The 19,667-nt window shown below is 42.9% G+C and overlaps 1 protein-coding gene and 1 non-coding gene across 3 annotated transcripts in view; both read left to right on the top strand.

The window, feature by feature from the left end:
- The first annotated feature begins 1,168 nt into the window (after positions 1–1,168).
- On the top strand, positions 1,169–1,301 carry LOC129071890 (small nucleolar RNA SNORA50). The gene has a single exon (XR_008529311.1). It is a non-coding gene; the product is annotated as a small nucleolar RNA SNORA50 (small nucleolar RNA).
- A 3,983-nt stretch (positions 1,302–5,284) lies between these two features.
- Positions 5,285–19,667, top strand: part of ERCC3 (ERCC excision repair 3, TFIIH core complex helicase subunit) — a 35,603-nt gene continuing 21,220 nt past the window's right edge. For both annotated transcript variants that reach the window (XM_054575046.1, XM_054575047.1), the window contains exons 1-9: positions 5,285–5,378; positions 5,716–5,921; positions 6,545–6,781; positions 8,478–8,527; positions 8,952–9,087; positions 9,258–9,422; positions 9,898–10,102; positions 11,320–11,634; positions 16,325–16,509. In XM_054575046.1, the coding sequence (XP_054431021.1) occupies positions 5,351–5,378; positions 5,716–5,921; positions 6,545–6,781; positions 8,478–8,527; positions 8,952–9,087; positions 9,258–9,422; positions 9,898–10,102; positions 11,320–11,634; positions 16,325–16,509 (1,527 nt within the window). In that variant the 5' untranslated portion in view covers positions 5,285–5,350. The remainder of the gene's footprint in view (positions 5,379–5,715; positions 5,922–6,544; positions 6,782–8,477; positions 8,528–8,951; positions 9,088–9,257; positions 9,423–9,897; positions 10,103–11,319; positions 11,635–16,324; positions 16,510–19,667) is intronic.

Here is a 19,667-nt window from a genome sequence, read left to right as displayed (position 1 = left end):
TAGTGTACACTAAAACAGCCTTTGAATTCTGAGAGCTATGGAAAAAATGTAAGAAACTAAGTTGTCTTGAAAAGATGCCAAGATTTTTATATCTCCAGTTTCTTTTGGCTGGTCCTACTTTTTTTTTTAATGTTTCCTTTATTCTATCCCAAAGAGTTCAACTTTTAGTTTTTTTTCTTACTGGGCAAGGTCAGACCTTTTTTATGAAACAGTGCTTTGATATATTGTGATTCTCTGAAATGGACTATAAATTGGTTTAGAAATGTTTAAACATGCATCAAGTGTCTTTATACTATACTGTGTATGCTAAGTAACTGGCAGAATAAGAATTGGAAATTAAATTTCCAATCTGACAATGTTATTGTAATTAAGGAAAACTCTGATTTTAATATACGGTACCACGTAAAATTACTTGTGTTAGGAATAAAGTTCACTGTTGAAGTTGAATGTCACTAAGCTTATTATGTTGCAAGGAGCCTGTATGATTAGTAAAACCTCCCAGAAGCCAGATACAGTGTGGTATGTGCCACATTTCATTTATATTTTGACTTTGTGTTGTTCATTGAAAGTTGTGCTTGTAAAAATGTATAAAATCTCTGAGTTTTATAGTTTTTATGTATTTGTTTTTCTTGCTGGTAAATAGCCATTTAAAACCTTAATGTGAAGAAATCATGTTTATATTTTGTTAGTGATCAATGACTTTGTTTATACGGAAATTTGTATATTGTTGGCACACATCTTTGTTTAGAATTATCATGCATGAAGGCCTGCAATAATTAGCACAATGAAAATTGCTTTTTTTTTTTAAACATGTTCCTTTTTTTTTTTTTTTTTTTAAAGATTGTGGTGCAGAGGGTTACTCTGAGTAACCTGGATTATGGAATATAAATGAATGGCACTTTGAGTGTTAATAAAGCTGATATTTATTTCCACTGTGATTGGTCTGTCCAGATCTTCTCTTGTACACATTGTGTTCCCAGTTTTCCTTCCTTTGCCCTAGCTGATCACTTTCTAGGAAACTAAGAACAGACTAATCTAGACACATTGCAACCATATCTTTCCAGGATATAAATCTATAATGTCCTACCCAATATGCTCTGACATATCTTTTCCAAGCACTTGGATTACCCAAATCAGAAATTAACAATGATTAAAAATAGAATGAAAAAAACACTGCTCTTTAACCTGATGTGTCTTGTCTGTAGCTTCATGGGCCACGCAACAATGCTAGATTATAAGGACTTATAACTGGGGCTCTTCAACTTTCAACTGAACTGTTCTTTTAAAAAATAGGTACACTTTTAAAAAATAGCATAAACAAAGGCTATTTCAAAGTGTAAGGAATGGATGTTCCCACAGTTTTGGAGATTATTTAAATTAACACTCTTGATACAGAGGGCAATTTAGCAATATAAGTCAAAACCCTCAAAATTGTGTATTCTGACCCAATAATTCTGTATCTAGAAATTCTGTGGAAATAATAGCAAATATGCTAAGATATAGTTATAAAAGCCCCAAATTGAGGTCCTCTATGCCCAACAGTTGGGGTTATTGTAACAAAGTACAACAAACTGGGTGGCTTATAACATCAGAAATTTGTCTCAACTCTACACACTAGATGTCCAAAATCAAGGTGTTGGCTTGGCTGTGCTTCCTCTGAAACCTGTAGGGAAATACTTCCTTGCTACCACCTAGCTTCTGGTAGCACCAGGTTTTCCTTGGCTCATGGTAACATATCTCCAGTCTCTGCCTTCTGTCTTCACAGGGTGTTCTCCCTGTTTGCATCTATCCCTCTGTGTATTTACTTTTTTAATAAGGCCACCACATTCATACTAGATTAAGGCCCACTCTGATGACCTAATTTTAACTTCTAAAAGCTCTCTTTCCAAATAATACTCCGAGATACTGGAGATTAGGGCATCGAAATATCTCTTGCATCCACCTGACACCACACATAGTTATTACAATATTATTGACTCTATTTCCTGTGCTGTACTTTATATCCTTGTGACTATTTTGTAACTACTAATTTGTAGTTCTTAATCTCTTCACTTTTTTCACTCAGCCTCCCCAAACCCCCTTCCATGTGGCAACCACCAGTTTGTTCTCTGTGTCTATAAGTCTGTTTGTTTTATTTGGTATTTTAGATTCCACATACATGTAAAATCATATGATATTTGTCTTTCTGACTTATTTCACTTAGCATAACACCCTCTAGGTCCACTCATGTTTTTGCAAATGGTAAGATGTCATTCTTTATGACTGAATAATATTTCATTGTATATATGTACCACATCTTCTTTATCCATTGGTCTTTTGATTGGAGCATTTAATACATTTACATTTGAAGTAGTGATAGGTATGTAGTTATTGTCCTTTTATTAAATTGTTTTGTGATTGTTTTTGTAGTTCTGTGTTCCTTATTCTCTTGCTCTGTTCTCTTGTATGTTGATTTTCTGTGGTGGTGTCTTTGGGATTCCTTTCTCTTTATTTCTTTTTTATCTATTGTATATTTTTGATTTGTAGTTACCGCGTGCTTTGTGTATACCAAGCTATGTTTATAGCAGTCCATTTTAAACTGATGGTTGTTTAAGTTTGAACACATTCTAAAATCACTACCATTTTTATTCCCTCCACATTTATGTTTTTGTCATTATTTTTTGTTTTTTTGTGTTTGTATTTCTTTTAACTTACTGTTGTAATTCCACATGATCTTTCTACTTTTGCCTTTTAACTTTTTACTAGCTTTAGTGTTGGTTGGTCCACTGCCTTTATTGTTTGCCTTTGCCAGTAAGAATTCTTTTCCTTGTGATATTTTCTTACTCATATTTTTGTTTTTCCCCCCTTATTTTTAAAGAAGTCCCTTTAACATCTCCTGTAATACTGGTTTAGTGGTGATGAACTTCAGATTTTTCATGTCTGGGGAGCTCTTTCCTTTGATTCTGAATGATAACCCTTCTGGATAGAGTTGTCTTGGTTGCAGGTCTTTGCTTTTTCATCACTTTGAATTGTAGACAAAAAAGGGTGGTTCCATGCAAAGTAACCTCACAGGATGATCTGATCATAAAATCCTAACTGGACAGGTCATGGTGGGTAGTCATGCCCCAGGCATATAACTTATTTTTAATCCTTACCGAAGGATATGTTTATTGACTTGACAGAGAGAAACATTGATGTGAGAGAGGAACATCAATCAGTTACCTCCTTGAATGGGTCTTGACCAGGGATCAAACCTGCAACCTAGGTATGTGCCCTGACTGGGAATCAAAACCACTACCCTTTTGTGTGTGAGAGGAGGCTCCTACCAACTGAGCCACCAGGCCCGGGCCCCAGGTAAAGATTTATCTTTGCCTTAACCAAGCCCTGTCCATTGTTTCTGTGCATCTAGGTTAACACACTTTTGAAATAACTGGTAATCACCCTAAAAAAAGCACATAATCTTGTTAACTATCCTGTAATCTAATTACCACCTTGCTTTCTCTCACCTTGTATCTTCCTTATGTTCCCTTCCCTCCTCAATTTCAAAAGTATAAAATAAGCTGCAAAACTGTTATTCTTTGCAGTACTTGAGATCCTGCCCCCTGACATTTGTCACTAGTTTGGCTTAAATAAACTCATAAAAAGTCTCTATAGGTTTGCACATTTCTTACACTTAAGAGTATTTCATGGCAATCCCTTCTGGCTTGCCAACTTGCCTTTGAGAAATCAGCTGACAATCTTATGGGAGCTCCCTTGTAAGTAACTTCTTTTCTCTTGCTTTTTTAAAAATTTCTCTCTTTGTCTTTAACCTTTGGCATTTTAATTATGATTTATCTTGGTGTGGGCCTCTTTGAGTTCATTAGCCAGCCATTTCTCAACTGGAGCACTTCAAAAAGAGGCACTTCAAAGATGTGTTAATCTAATACACAAGAAAAATGGACAGGGCTTGCTTAAGGTAAATAGTGACCTTTGCTAAGGATACTAAAGACGTAGGACATGACTGACCACCATGATCTGCCCAGTTAGTAATTTATAATCAGATCGCCCTGTGAGGTTCCTTTCTGTCACTGGATTTGTCAGATTTATTAGAGCACCCCATTTTGGTCCATACTTGTAACTGCCAAACCTGTTGTGGGCCCTGAGAAAGAAGGTAACTACTAAAAAAGGGCTCCCTGTGGCTAACTGGGCTCAAATTGAAAAACAAACAACAAAAAACAGCCTAGAGGCCATTTCTGCACAGGGACCTCTCACACAAAGTGCACATCAGTGAGAAGCCTGCACTAAGCTGCCTGTTTCCCTGTACTGAATTACCTCCTTGCATTGTGTTTGTGCCAGCCCCTATAAAAGGAGTCTTTGGAATCCTATTTCAATCAAAAGGACTGAAGCTTTCCTCATTGAGCAGAGCTATGCAGCTATAGCCCCAGCATCTTCTTCACTGACCAATCAGAACAGTTTCATTCTGGCCAAATAGGGACAATGCCTTCTGGACCAATCAAACTGTGAAGATTTAGATTCCTCATTTGATGAGGGCAGACCAATAAGGGACCAGGAGTGGAAACTTCTGTTTATAAGTCAGCTCTGGGTTAAGGAGTGCACTGTCCCTTTTCCACAAAAATGGAGACTGGGTTTTGCCGATTAGAGCTGGAGCTGACATGGCCAAAGACAGCTGCCAGAGCGGAGACGAGCAGGCCTGTGCAAGGCTGAGCAGTGTGCAGCTTGAGAGGGCCTGGCTCCAGAGCCTCCTTACAGCACTGCTGCTTCATAATTGGGCTGTTTTGCAATGAATAAAATTTCCCTGTTCACTGCTCTACAAATTGGGGATTCCTGTTGCCATTGAATGTGCACCAACCACAAACCACCGTCCGGTTGACACTTTCCCTCACGTTTGTTTCTGCCACAGCCTAGGCGTACTACACAGAAAAGTCTCACTTCTTTAGCTCTTTCGCTCAGACACCACCAGCTGAGAGAAGGATTCTGACCACGGCATTTAGAATGGCAATACTGCCATCACCCTGCGCCCTGTTTTATGTCTCCTTGGCACTTAACACCAATTCATTGACAACATCTGTAGAGTTTTTAAGTTCCAGGAGGCCTAAAGCAGTGCCTGAGGGCTATGTCAGGCGCTCAGGAAATCCAACACTAAATTCACTAGAGAAAAGAATCATACCACCCGGGCAGGGTCACAAGAGCAAGGTCGCGTTGTTCTGCAGCCAACCGCTCCCTGCCCCCACCTCCCTTGCAGAATTACCCCGGCCCCCGGAGCTCAGAGGCGGGGCTTCCTGTGGTCAGAAGAGTTTCCGGGGTGAACCGGAAGTGGCCATAGAGCAGCCGCCACCGGGGAGGCGGAGGCCTGTCTCTTGCTCTGGGCACCATGGGCAAAAGGGACCGGGCCGACCGCGGTGAGAGGTGGTGTGGGCACGCCCGGCTGTCCGCACTCGCGGTCCTGTCGTTGTCTCCAACCGGCTTTGGCCTCCTCAGCGGCAGCGTCCCTGCAGTCCCTCGCGGCCTGCACGACGGGCCTGAAGTATCCCAAGTGGGGGCTGATCCCTAACCCTTGGGCAGCCCTGGGTCCTGGGTCGGGTGGGCAGGGTGCTGACGACCGGCAGCACTTGACTCTTGGACGGGAGTGTGTCAGGGCTGGTGGAGCCTGGCTGCTGCCGGGTTCCCCGAAATGCCTCCAGGGTGAGTGGAGGGAGACTCGCTTCTGGGGGCTCATTTCTGTGTCCGTATTTGCAGATAAGAAGAAGTCCAAGAAGCGGCACTACGAGGATGAGGAGGAAGATGAAGACGACGCCCCTGGAAATGATTCTCAGGAGGCGGTACCCTCGGCTGCCGGAAAGCAAGTGGATGAGTCTAGCACAAAACTGGATGAGTATGGAGCCAAGGACTACAGGCTGCAGATGCCGCTGAAGGCCGACCACATCTCCCGGCCCCTCTGGGTGGTGAGCATACTGACAGCCAGGGCACGGCCCCACAGGAACCTGTGGGGCCAAAATAGAAAATCAGGCCACTGCTGGCAGAGTTGGCGGGGGAGAGCCTTCGTACAGGTAGTGTGGACAGCCGAGATAGGGATGGCAAGTGTTCACGCCTGCGCCGCTTCTTTCCTGTCTGACCCCACCTTTTACTCTCCTGTCTTTCCAATTCTACTGCAGGTTTGGGAATACTTTTATTTACCGAATAGATAACATTTATTATGTAACCCTTTAATTCCCCACTTTTAAAAATTAATGGAAGACATAGTTGTTAGGCAGCGTTTTTTTCCTCAACTTGAAGTAATCAGTGTTCTGCATTCATTTGATCTAGCCAAATGGTAACTTGATAGCTAGTATGGTGGGTTTTCTTGTGAAGAATAGTGGGAAGCGGCTACTGACTTTGTAAACCTTTTCTTCTATTCCCTACACTCCTTGTATCTGATCAAACTAAAAGGCCCCACGGTTGAAGGGATACTTATAAAAATGTCCCTGGTGTATCACTTTTGAGGCAGCTTAATCTTTTATAGATAATGATATGTAAAAGAGTATAATAGTCTTAGAGACTCATTAATTTCATCTCTGGTGTTTCTCAGTCTCCCGATGGCCACATTTTCTTAGAAGCCTTCTCTCCAGTTTACAAATATGCTCAAGACTTCCTGGTGGCTATTGCAGAACCAGTGTGCCGACCAACCCATGTGCATGAATACAAACTAACTGCCTACTCCCTGTATGCAGCTGTCAGTGTTGGGCTGCAAACCAATGACATCACTGAATACCTCAGGAAGCTCAGCAAGACTGGAGTTCCCGATGGAATCATTCAGTTTATTAAGGTAAGTGGGGGCAAAAGCTGGTACTTTTGTCCTCCTTGTTAATGTAGTAGTAGTGCGGACAGGTGTGACGCATTGTTTACCGTGGCAGTCAAGAAAATGTCCATTCAGCTCTAGTGTGGGGAGCTTAATAACTGATTACTGTACCAGCTGCTACTTCTGTGGATCCAGCATGGTGTTTTTGCTGAGGTCGCACATCCCATGAGCTGCTCTTAGCCAGTGGATACTCACACAGTAGGAGGAGTAATTCAAGCCCATTTTGGCCAAGCTTATTTGGGAATGCAGCCCAAAGTTAATAATGTTGTGAACTGAATTGTGTATTCTCCACAATTCGTATTTTGGAGCCCTAACCACATTTGGAGTAAGGAAGTAATTAAGGTTAAATGAGGTCCTAAGAGAGGTTCCCTGATCCTACAGGATTTGTGTCCTTATAAGAAGAGACACCAGAAGGCTTGTTTACTCTCTTTCTCTTTGCATGTGTACAAGGAAAAGGTCATGTGAGCAGACAGCAAGACAGCTCTCTACAAGCCAGGAGGAGAACCGTCACTAGAAACTGAGTCACTGATACCTTGATTATGGACTTTTAGAAATAACTTTCTGTTGTTAAACCACTCAGTCTGTGTCGTTCCGTGTAACAGCCCAAGTAGGTTAATACAGATGGTAAACTCCATCTAAGGCTGAATAACCTGCACCAGACAATAGTCAACAGTTTTCATTAGGGAAAGTCAAAAAAAACTTCAAGTGTTGAAGTAGATATAGGGTTCCATGTGAAGAGCAGTTGAACATGCTTGGGTTTGTTCTAAGAGATAGGTGAATACTTTTCAGAAAAGATGGATGGTGGCTTTCATTGCCCTCTGCTTATCTAAAGGGAGTTGGATTCAAACCCCCAAATCTGGCGTGACAGAAGATGAGTGTTGCAGGGCTCCAGAATGGTAATTCATCCAACTTCAGAGAAGCTAGCAAGGGCTGTGGAGAGAGTTCTCTTCTCCTGTGATGTGGACGGCTGCCCAGGGAAAAGGGCTTGCTCTTCCCTGGAATGAGCCGCATCAACACCCTGCTGTACTCAGTCTTGGTTGGGAGCTGCCTGCAGGCATGTAGGTGTTGGCACAATGCATAGGTGGATCCAGAAGGGCAGCTGTGGAAGCAGGCAGCAACCCTGAGTCTGAGGCACAGCTTTTCATGGCCACCACACAACCTGGGGGAATGCGGGTTGTATTCTCTACCGTTAAGAAATTTACATGCTAGTTGGGGAAATAGAAACACTGGTGAGGAGGCCAGGAGGCTTTGCATTTAATTGACACAACAAACAATTACCAAACACACTCTGTGGCCAGCTTTGTGCTGGGAGCTAGAGTAACACTGATGTGGCACAATAGGTCTGTGGATTAGATTTGGGCCTGTGGGAATGGAGAAGAAAGGGAAAGAGAAAATAAAGATTTTAAGGTGTGTTTTATTAATTAAGAGATGAGCACCAAAATTAGTTAGGCAAGAGGAAGATTTTGCTCTTAAAAAGAAGAGTCTAATAGAAAAAGCTCAATTTAGGCAGTTCTGATCCTGTTAGGATTGCACATTGGGTTTTCCTACAGTAACATGAACTCTATACTTGGTTGGTGGGTGGTAGAACGTGTCCGGTAGTGAATGTGTTCTGAGTGAGCTGCATGTTGCTAATTTTGCTTGTTTGATTCGTTACTCTTTGCAGTTGTGTACTGTCAGTTATGGAAAAGTCAAGCTGGTCCTAAAGCACAACAGGTAAGGGATTCTGTGTGACAGGCCCAGCCAAGGGACTTTCACTCTCTATACTCCAGATGTTAAGAAGCCAACATTTGTGGACTATCCACTCTGTACCAACACCCAGTCCCCAGAGTAAGGTGATAAAAAGGAGTAAGCAAAGTAATGTGGCCAAATCTAAAAGTTTGTTCACTAGCCACCATGTTCCCCCAAGCAGTGGAGCTGGGTCTCAGGTCTCGGCTTATTAGTCTTCATAGTATGGCTTTGTCCACAACTCTCATATTAAATCATAATAAGTAGTTTATAGCTTAGATTTGCCAAAGGGTTGCGGGTGAGTGAGAAAGTGGAGAGGGGCATGAGGTCACTGTTTTTAGACATCTACTTGAGCAAGTGGGACCTTCTGAAAATGGTGTACTGGTCATTAGGCATCTCTTTCCTCTTGTAGGTACTTTGTTGAAAGCTCCCACCCTGATGTTATCCAGCATCTTCTCCAGGACCCAGTGATTCGGGAGTGCCGTCTGAGGAGCTCTGAAGGGGAGGTGACTGAGCTCATCACAGAGACTTTCACAAGCAGATCTGCTGTACGTAAGCTTCTGGGGGTGGGAGCATTTGGTATTGCAGCTCTCTCAGGTGCTTCTGTTTTAGTATTTGCAAACTAGAGACTATGCAGTTTTCTTGCAGCTTAAGCTCTTGCTTGGTAACAGTGGGGTAAACGTTGCATGCCAATCCAAATGTTGTCTTTCTCTTACAGATTGCAAAGACTGCTGAAGATAGTGGTGGGCCCTCCACTTCTCGGGTGACAGATCCACAGGGTAAATCTGACATCCCCACGGACCTATTTGACTTTTATGAGCAAATGGACAAGGATGAGGAAGAAGAAGAAGAGACACAGACAGTATCTTTTGAAGTCAAGCAGGTTATTGAACAGATCCCCTCCTGGTCCCTTCTCTAAGCTGATATCAGAAGCTGGTCCATCGTTGCACAGATCCTTTCTGTAGTCTGTGTAAGAGGAAGGAATGCTTATCTGTTCCCAAATTGCTTTCTCTTTCTTGGTGCCTATGGACCATAGCATCATTCTTCCTAATGGAGTTAGATTTGGGTGTCCCATTCCTCAGGCTGGTGGGTCAGCCTTCACAACTTCTTAGGGAAGTGTAGCAAATGGTGCCAGAGGGGCATTTTTGGTGGCTGGCTGGATTTCATTTTGTTTGTGTCCTTAGTTTGGGTTGCCTTTCCATGTTTTAACCCAGCTATTACTAAGCAGGATCTGAAGTTGCCAAAGCCTAGATAATCTGCTGTTGTTTTGACCACAAGGCCCCTTAGAATATGTGCTGTTCATGAGCATGCTTTGGACTTAGGAAGATTATAAAACTTTCTTTGTTCTCACTCCCCAGGAGATGATTGAGGAGCTTCAGAAACGTTGCATTCACCTAGAATACCCTTTGTTGGCAGAATATGACTTTCGGAATGATTATGTTAACCCTGATATCAACATTGACCTGAAACCCACAGCTGTCCTTAGACCTTATCAGGAGAAGAGCTTGCGGAAGATGTTTGGGAATGGGCGTGCACGTTCAGGGGTCATTGTTCTTCCTTGTGGTAAGTGATACTTAAATGAAGATCTCCAGGCTGCTTCCCACTCTCCCTGTGCACCTTTCTCTAAATCACACCTGGCCATGGAACAGCCATGGTCACATGACTCCCTGATTTAGGCCTTGACAAATATTGAGTGCTTGCTCTGTGCAGGGCCCTGACCTCCACACGGGCATGTAAGAATGGAGAGAAAAGCACTCTGATCTCAAGCTTATTCTGGTGAGATGGAGGCAGATGGTATACAAATCACCTAAGCAATGTGTGAAAAACTGGGCAGTGAAGAAAAACAGAACAGTGTGTTGGGGAGAGTGTTGTTTTGCATGCTGGGTGGGTTGGGCTGTTGTTCTTCGCAGTCAGTCTCGTGAGGCCTGTTTTTTGTACAGACTCCCCAGCACAGACACTGGCTTGTTCCTGGACAGTAGGTTAGAGTGTTTACATACACAAAGGTAGGATCAGCGCTGGCTCTTGTCTGATATCATTTATCCCAAGTCTTGGCAGCTTCTGGCCTAGCTTCATGGCCCACAATCATAACAGACTCTGCTGTCCTGGACTTGAGCTGGCAGAAGCTCTTGGGGAGTGACCTGGGCAATTAGGTAGTTGTTCTTTTTTTAAAGCTCCACAAGTTATTTTGACACACATTCCTGATGAAGGAAGAATTGCTGCTTAAAGGAATAGCTTGATTATTTTATCTTGATCTTCAAATGGTTGATGGTAGTAAATGTGGAAGCTCCTGAAATTTTACCTTCTTTCTCTTTACCAGCAGTGAACACACTTACTGCATTTTTGACTTCTCAGCCAGTTGGTTGTGTAGTCACAACAGCTGTCTTTTGCTGAGTCCTCTCTGGTGCTTCTCTGTGCTGGGCATACTCTTCTCCAGCAGTACCATTTTCCCATGGATTTGGGCAAGTTATGTCTTAGCTTTAGTTATACCATGTTTAAAATGGCAACAGTAGTGTCTCTGATTTGTTTAAACGAGATGCATGTAAAATGCTACAATAGGGGCTGGCGATTGTCTCTTTTACTTCTTACATTTGTGTGTAAAGTGGGCATGGCTCCTTTTTATATAGAAGAAAACAGGCTCCAGAGCAGTTAAGTGCCTCACAATGTCAGCTATGAAAATGGGTACAAACAATTTGGCCAGATTTGTGTGCTGATGAGTCTGCCTGTCTCTGTCCTTCATTTCAGCTTTGCCTTTGGTAGGATTATTCTTTGGTTTCTCGTAGGTGCTGGGAAGTCCTTGGTTGGCGTGACAGCTGCGTGCACTGTCAGAAAACGCTGTCTGGTGCTGGGCAACTCAGCTGTGTCTGTGGAGCAGTGGAAAGCCCAGTTCAAGATGTGGTCTACCATTGATGACAGCCAGATCTGTCGCTTCACCTCTGATGCCAAGGACAAGCCCATAGACTGCTCCATTGCCATCAGCACCTACACCATGCTGGGCCACACGACCAAAAGGTCCTGGGAGGCCGAGCGAGTCATGGAGTGGCTCAGAACTCAGGAGTGGGGCCTCATGATCTTGGATGAAGTACACACCATACCAGGTAAGCAGGGCGAGAGGTAAGCTGTCCACTGATTGGACAAAAACTGATTTCTGGCTGTTGGCTTGAGGGAGGGGCTGCTGTGCAGTACACCCATCTTGCTAGAAAGACCTACTGGGTAGAGCTTTTAAATAAATCTTAAGTGCCTTGGCTGGGTAGCTCATTTGGTTAGAGCATCTTCCCAGTCTGCCAAGGTTGCAGGTTTGACCCCAGTCAGGGCACATACAAGAATCAACCAATGAATGCGTAAGTAAGTGAAACAAGAAATTGATGTTTCTCTCCCCCTCTCTCTTCCTCCTCCTCTTCCTTTCTCTGTCTAAAATCAATGAAAGAAAATAAGTAAGTCAGAAGCATGTGGTGGTGAGGGTAGGGGTGGATGGTATGCACATTCACAGCTTCCGTAATCACTGGCCCAGAGTAGTTTCTTTCTCATTCTTATCGTTGCAGTTCAACTTACCCTGAACCCATATTTTTTATGGTCCTGTGAAAATGACTAGGAACACTGAAAATCCTTGCCGTAGTGTTGTTTGTTTTATTTGAAGGCTAACGTATTGATCCTTAATATGTTAGAGAAGCCCTGCTTCTAGTATTGCAAGCAATTTGTTTTTACAAACAGCCATGTTAATATAATTTAATACCATAAAATCCACTCATTATATGATTCAAGATTTTTAGTAGATTTATGGAGTTGTGCAACCATCACCATGATCTAGTTTTAGAACTTCTTCCTTTTACTCATTTATAGTCAGTGTTTTCATCCCAAGCCCCAGATGACCACTGAATTACTTTCAATCTCTATAACCTTGCCTTTTCTGGAGGCACCATATTAATACACTCATACATATTTTCTTGTATCTGGCATCTTTGCATAATGGTTCATCCATATTGTAATGTATTGATAGTGTGTTCCTTTTATTGCTGTATTCCAGGTAAACCTTTCTTGATAAAACAAGTTAAGAGGCATTTGATAAATTAAATATCAAAGATACTTTTAATGAAATGATATCAGAGGCCTTTTTACATGGAGTATTCAAAACATTGTCCAAATGGCTCTAGCATCTGCTTTTTTTCTGTGCAATGAGAGCTACTCCAGTACCTCTGGGTGTCTGAAGATACCTAGATGTTCATAGCAAGCTAGGTAGAGAGCAGGGGTCTCTCAGGTAGAAGGAACAGGATGCAAGTCTTGAGGTGGGAAGGTAGTTAGCATGGCCCAACAACAGCAAGGTGGCCCTGTGACTAGAGGGCAACAGAGAGGAGAACAGTTAAAGTGAGGTTGGAGAGGGGCAGGCAGGGTAGCTATTGGGGGCAAATCCTATACGTAGGGGCTTGCAGGTCACAGTAAGGGTTATATTCTTGAGTGGGTGGGCAGCCATTTGTGGAATTTGAGGAGAGGTGACATGGTCTGACTTAATATTAGAAAAGTATCGCCCTGGCTGCTGTGCTGGCAATAGACTGAGGGAGCAAGGGTAAAAGCAGCTAAATGGTTTAGTTGGTGGAATCCCAATAAGAGGCTTGACCCAGTAGAAATAAAGGTAATCATGCTTGGCTGGGTGGCTCAGTTGGTTGGAGCATGATCCCGTACACTAAAAGGTTGTATGTTTGATCCCTGGTCTGGGTGCACATGGAAGGCAACCTATCAATGTTTCTCTCTCACATTGATGTTTCTTCCTCCCCCCGCCTTCCCTCCCTCTCCCCCTTCTCTCTCTAAAATCAGTGAAACATCCTTGGGTGAGGATTTAAAAAAAAAGAATAAAAGTAATCTAATTCTGGATAGGTTGTGAAGGTTGGATGTGGGAGCTAAGAGAAAGAGGAGTCAGGGATGACTGTCAGTTTTTTTGACTTGAACACTTAGAAGGATAGAGTGGACATTAATTGAGATGGGCAAAACTACTGAAGGAGCAGGTTTGGAGAGTGATGATGATAAAGGGTAGGCTTTAGACATTTTAATTTGATTGCCTGTTAGACATTTAGGCAATGGCAAAAATGTGAGAAAACGGGCAGAAGACATGAACAGACATTTCACCAAAGAGAATATACAGATGTCAATACACATTTGAACAGAAGTTCCCCGTCATTAGCTCTTAGGGAAATGCAGATTAAAAGCATGATGAAACACTGTTGCATACCTGTTAGAGTGGCTAAAATAAAACACCAGCAGCAATGCCCAGCACTGACAGAGTACAGAACAGCTTGTAGCTGTCACACACTGCCTGAGGCAATGCGCAGTGTGAAATCACTCTGTTGAAGTTGGGTAGTTTATTAGAAAGTTATCATATGACTCAACAGTCCCACCCATGGATGTCCATCCTAGAGAAATGAAAATGTCTGTTCACTCAAAAACCTGTGTGTGAATGTTTATTCCGGCTCTAGTCATAATCTCTAAAACCTAGCAACAACCACTATGCTCATCAGTGGGTGACTGGAGAGACATTCTGATGCATCTGTCCCCTGGAACACCACTCAGTAGTGAAAAGGGAAACTGTTGCTGTGAGTGACAACCTGGCCAAATCTCAGGCAACATGCTCAGTGAATGGGCCTATCTCAAAGGTTACATAGTGTGTGATTGTCTAACCTGCGTGGCCCACTATAGGGGACACACCACCATTGGGGAGCGCCGCAGAGAGCGCAGCGCTCCCTGAAACCTGAGGGAAACTGTCTGGGGCCAGCTGAGGTGGGAGCAGGGCTCTGAAACCCCCAGAGCCCGTCCTGGGGTTGTCACGGTTGAGGGGGCCAAACACAAACGTACAGACACTTCTCTGTTTGCCAGGAGAGCAGATGAGGGCACTTCTCTCCTACCGGAGAAGGGTGTGGCACATCCCCCTGATGGGAAAGGTCCCGTTGCCCCTTCTTCCAAGGCTTTTATTGAAAATCTTATCAGTGGGGTATAACAGGAAAGCATATATATACTCATTACATTCGCAAGATAAGTTTCACAGAGAATAGATAACTTTTAGGAAAACAAGTGACAGGGAATCAGTGATTTACATGGGTCTGAGAGGGAACAAGAATCAACAATAGAGACTATCGATAAGGGGGAAGTAGACTTAAAGGTGTCTTAAAGATACAGGGTAAAAGGTATAAATAAAGCAAATGTCTTGACAAGGAAAGGGATGGAAATAATGTGAATGTCCTTCGCAGCTTGAGCTGACCAGAGATTTGAAGGAGGAACAGAGCACACTCTATAGAATTTATTTTCAGGCCTGATTACCCGGGATCCGCCAGATCTGATTTAGGGCTGTGTTTTCCCTCCAGCATTGTTTCAAGCCTGAGCCAGGCTGGGGGAGGATCCACCAAGAGATAAGGAGACTGCTTCTCGACTACAATGAGGACTCCAGCCATGTCCAAGCCAAGCTGAGGGGTGTGGGGGTGTTTTTGCTCCTTCTCCGTGTCCCCCAATTTCTCATCTGCTGCCAAAATCGTGGCAACACCTGTCTTAGGTTGAAAACCTCAGTGCGAGGTCCCTTATCCGTCATGGGCTAATTGACCAGCCATGGCAAAGCAGAGAAGCGGGGGCTATGCCCTTGCCAGGGGGGAACACACCTAGTTTCCTCAGGAGCCTGTTTCTCCAAGGCCTCCTGATTATCTCCAGCTTTGGGGCCCTCCAGCGTGTCAGCAGGGTTATAGCTTCTGAAACCAGGCTGGGCATTTCCCAACATGTGATGACTTTGATAGCACATTCTTGAAACAGTACTCTAGTGATGGGGATAGATCAGCAGGTGCCAGTGCGGGGTGGGAGAGGGTGTGACTAAAAAGGGAAGGCACAAGGGAAGTTTTTGGGGTGATGGATTGGTGGTTGTCCTGCTCATGGTGGTGGTTATATGGGTAAAAATTTATAGAACTGATCCCACTCACCCCTGCAAAGAATGATCAGTTTTACTGTGTGATGATTTTAAAAGTCAACAAAAAATTTGGACGAGTGTGGGTTTTTGATCTGATGGGATTGGAAATTGATGATATAGAGAACCCTGTCATCTGTGTTTGAAGTGTAGGAAGGCTGGAGGCTTTCTGCCTGATGAGTATATATCTAGTATGTTTTCCTCTGTTTCTGAGAAGATGATGGGAAGCTGAGCAGATCTGGCTCCTTGTGTTCCTCTGATCCCCAGGTGCCCAGCCATCTTCCTGGTCACCTTGGTGCAAGTTTCAGGGTGACAAATCCCTTGGCTAATTCAGAGCATGGTGGCATGTTAAGTGGTGTAGCTCCCATATCAAATTGTCGTTGGTACTCTTGCTGAGCTATCGTGCGGAGAATGTTGAAAGTTGCTTCTCCCTTTTATTCTTTCATCCTTTTGAAGAGGTCTGGCAGTGGTGATTAAGTATTCTCACACGGTCATTCTTGTCTAGAACCAGGTTCCTGTGATCTAGAAATCCCAGGGGTTAGGCCACATAGTGTCACAGGCCAGTGTTAGCTCTCAAGGCTGTATGTGGTACTTGAGCATTTAAAAAAGTGACAGTGTGGCCCTGGCTGAGTGGCTCATTTGGCTGAACATCATTCTGTGCACGAAAAGCTTGCCAGTTCAATTGCCAGTCAGGGCACATACTCTAGTTGGGGTGTGTACATGAGGCATCTGATGGATCTCTCCCTTACTCTCTCCCCCTTCCTCTCTCTCTCTCAAATCAATAAACATATCCATGGGTGAGGATTAAAAGAAATTTTTTTTAAAGTGACAGTGTGAATTGCCAATTGTTTCCCCAGCCAAGATGTTTCGACGGGTGCTCACCATTGTGCAGGCCCACTGCAAGCTGGGTTTGACCGCAACCCTCGTCCGGGAAGATGACAAAATTGTTGACTTAAATTTTCTGATCGGGCCCAAGCTCTATGAAGCCAACTGGATGGAGCTACAGAACAACGGCTACATCGCCAAAGTGCAGTGTGCTGAGGTAGCTGTCCCCTTCCCTGCACAGTCTCTCAGGGAGAGGCTCTTCCATGGTTCAGGGGAAATGGTCTATGTCAGTTCCTTGTGGGTAGATACACAGATCACGACCTGAACAGAAGTGCTGCTGCCTCATGCAGTCCCCTGTGAGGTAGGTGGTGCTCTGCCACGTCACAGATGTATGAAACAAAAATCACTGTCTGAGGGGCATACAGTAAATGGTAAAGTGAGGATGCTAATGCAGGTTGGCTCTGCTCCAAAGTCCATGCCCCTCCTCCCCAGGAGTAAGTAACTCAGGGTGTTCTTGCGTGGGCAGTCATGTAGGCAACCCCCCTAGTGCCAAAGCCTATTGGTTTTGATATACCCAGAAGGCACCTGTGTGGCCTTGGTCATTTCATTTCTAAGAATACATTTTCTCAATATTGTTTTATAGTGAAAAGCTGCACAGGTATATGTTCAAAGTACATCTTCAAAGGTAAGTCTTCTCAGAAGGAACAAAAACAGGAATCCTTTCTGGCATCTAAAAAATGACTGTCACTCAATAGTTAGAGTGGCCTTTGTCATGAAAGGGTAGAAGGGGGCCTGTTGGGTAAAAGTGAGTGTGAGGACTGTGCGGGTAGAGTTGGTGTGTTGAAAAGCTTCCATACTTTTTAGTTGCATCTTTCTAATCACCACCCATCTTATTAAATAGTTGCCAGAACCTTGGAGGACTTGTTCCTCTCTGGTTGCATCTCCCCTCTCCCTGCCAGTGAACCGCTGCTTTGGAGCTTAGGTTTCTCATTTTCTTGCTTTTCTTTATTATTTTACCTCCTATATATAATTTCCTAATCATACGTTGTTTCATTTTACCTTTTAAAAATCTTTATGTGTATATATAGAAACAGGTTATAAATATTGTATGACTTCTTTTTTTAATTTAATTTAATTTTTTAAAATTTATAAATCATGTTTATTCTATTACAGTTGTCTCAGTTTTTACCCTTTTACCCCCCTCCACCCATCCCACCCACACCCCCTGCTCCCACAGTCAATTCCCACTCTGTTGTCCGTGTCCATGGGTCATTCGTACATGTTCTTTGTCTAGTCCCTTCTCCTTCTTTCCACAATTGTCCTCTTTTCCCATCCCTCCCTGGCCACTTTCAGTTTGCTCCATGTCTCTGTGCCTGTGGTTTATTTTGTTCATTAGTTTATTTTGTTGAATAGAGTCCACTTATAGGTGAGATCGTACGGTATTTGTTTTTCATCAACTGGCTGATTTCACTTAGCTTAATATTCTCCAGTTCCATCCATGTTGTCGCGAAAGGTAGGATTTCCATCTCTCTCTTCCTTTCTTTCATTCGTTCTTTCTTTCTTAAATGCAGATTGATTTTATTTATTTTTTTAAATGTCAAAGTCCATTATAAAATATTAAAAAAATTTGAAACCATTATAAAGTCTCAGCAATTAAACCAACATGACACCTGCACAGAAATAATCAAGTAGATCAATGAAATACAATGAGCATTCATTCTATAGACAAATGTATATATTTGTCTGACAATGTCATATATGATTAAGTTGATATTTCAGATCAATGGGGAAAATAAAGCTTATTCAACAAATAAGGTGCATGGACCATTCTTACTTGAAATAAATATAGAGCCCTATCTCTCACATTTTACAGAAAATATTCAGGTGAGTTGAAAATCAATATGCAGAATCCAAGGAGTTTTAGAAGAAAATGGAACTAATATTCTTCATGACCTGAAGTAAAATCTTCAAACCCAGAAGCTATAAAGTAAATATTGACAATATGACTATATTAAACATTTAACTATATAGTAATATACATATAAAAAAAGTTAAAAGACAAGGAATAGAATAGAAGAGTATTTGCAACACATCTAAAACATGGTTAATAGGTTTTTTTCTTTTTTGTTTCTTTGTTTTTCTTTTTTAGGGAAAAAAGTTCTACAAACCTTTAATCGCTAAATGGATAAAGAATACCAAAACATCATTTAAAGCTTTTTAAAAATAATAGAAATAGGCAAGAAATACACAAAAACAGGTTTAGTTTCAACAAATAATAAGGAACAATTAAAATAATTCATATCATGTCACAATCAGATTAATGAGTATTAAAAATATTGGGAATATCAAGTATTGACAACTCTGAAAGGAACTGGGTATTCATAGAAACTTTTTCTTCATCTTAAAGCAGTCCCTTTAGCATATTTTGCAGTGCTGGTTTGGTGGATGTGTATTTTTTTAGCCTTCTTTTGTCTGGGAAACTCCTTATTTCGCCTTCCATTTTAATTGAGAGCCTAGCTGGGTAGAGCAGTCTTGGTTGCAGGCCTTTGCTTTTCATGACTTGGAATATCTCTTGCCATTCCCTTCTGGCTTGCAGTGTTTCTGTTGAGAAGTCAGCTGCTAGCCGTATTGGGGCTCCCTTATATGTTACTACCCGTTTCTCCTTTGCTTGCTTTAGGATTCTCTGTTTGTCTTTGATATTTGCCATTTTAATGATGATGTGTCTTGGAGTGGGCCTCATTGGGTTCCTCTTGAATGGATCTCTGTGCTTCCTGGACTTGTGTGACTTTTTCTCTCCTCCAGTTAGGGAAGTTTTCCATCATGACTTTTTCAAACAGGTTCTCTATCCCTTGCTCTTCCTCTTCTCCTTCTGTTATCCCTTTTATATGGGTTGATCTGTCTTGATCTCCTGACTGTGGTGTGAACTTCTATGGTTGGAGACCACTGTTTTTACTTTCTGGATCTGTCTCTGATGATGTCAGATGTCGTCCCTGTCTGACCTTAGGCAGTCTGAGACTTCCAGGAATCTACTGTTTGTGGCTTTCTCCTTCAGCTGTTCATCTAGTCACTCTGCACTCAACAGGCTGCCTTAGACAGTTCAGGGTGAGGCAGAGTCCCTCCTGGGGGTGGGATTATTGGGTCCTCTCTAGCTGCAGCCATATGGGGGAGGAGTCCACACTGGGATCCCACCAGCTACTCCCTCTGTTCTCTCTCCAAAGCCTCTGTCTCCAGTCTCTCCTCAAGTGTCTCCAGACTTCTGTGCGCCCCCTTTAGCGAGGGATCTACTATCTGTGGCTGCCCCTGTGCACTCAGCAGGCAGCTTAGACAGCACAGGGTGGGGTGTAATCTCACTTGGGGATGAGGCTATTGGGTCCT

Source organism: Pteronotus mesoamericanus, unplaced genomic scaffold (genome assembly GCF_021234165.1).
Source record: "Pteronotus mesoamericanus isolate MK-2021 breed Mesoamerican mustached bat unplaced genomic scaffold, CSHL_Meso_final contig_27, whole genome shotgun sequence".
Classification (NCBI taxonomy): domain Eukaryota; kingdom Metazoa; phylum Chordata; class Mammalia; order Chiroptera; family Mormoopidae; genus Pteronotus; species Pteronotus mesoamericanus.
The sequence above is the reverse complement of the archived record's forward strand: the minus strand, read 5'-3'. Positions and strand labels throughout refer to the sequence as shown.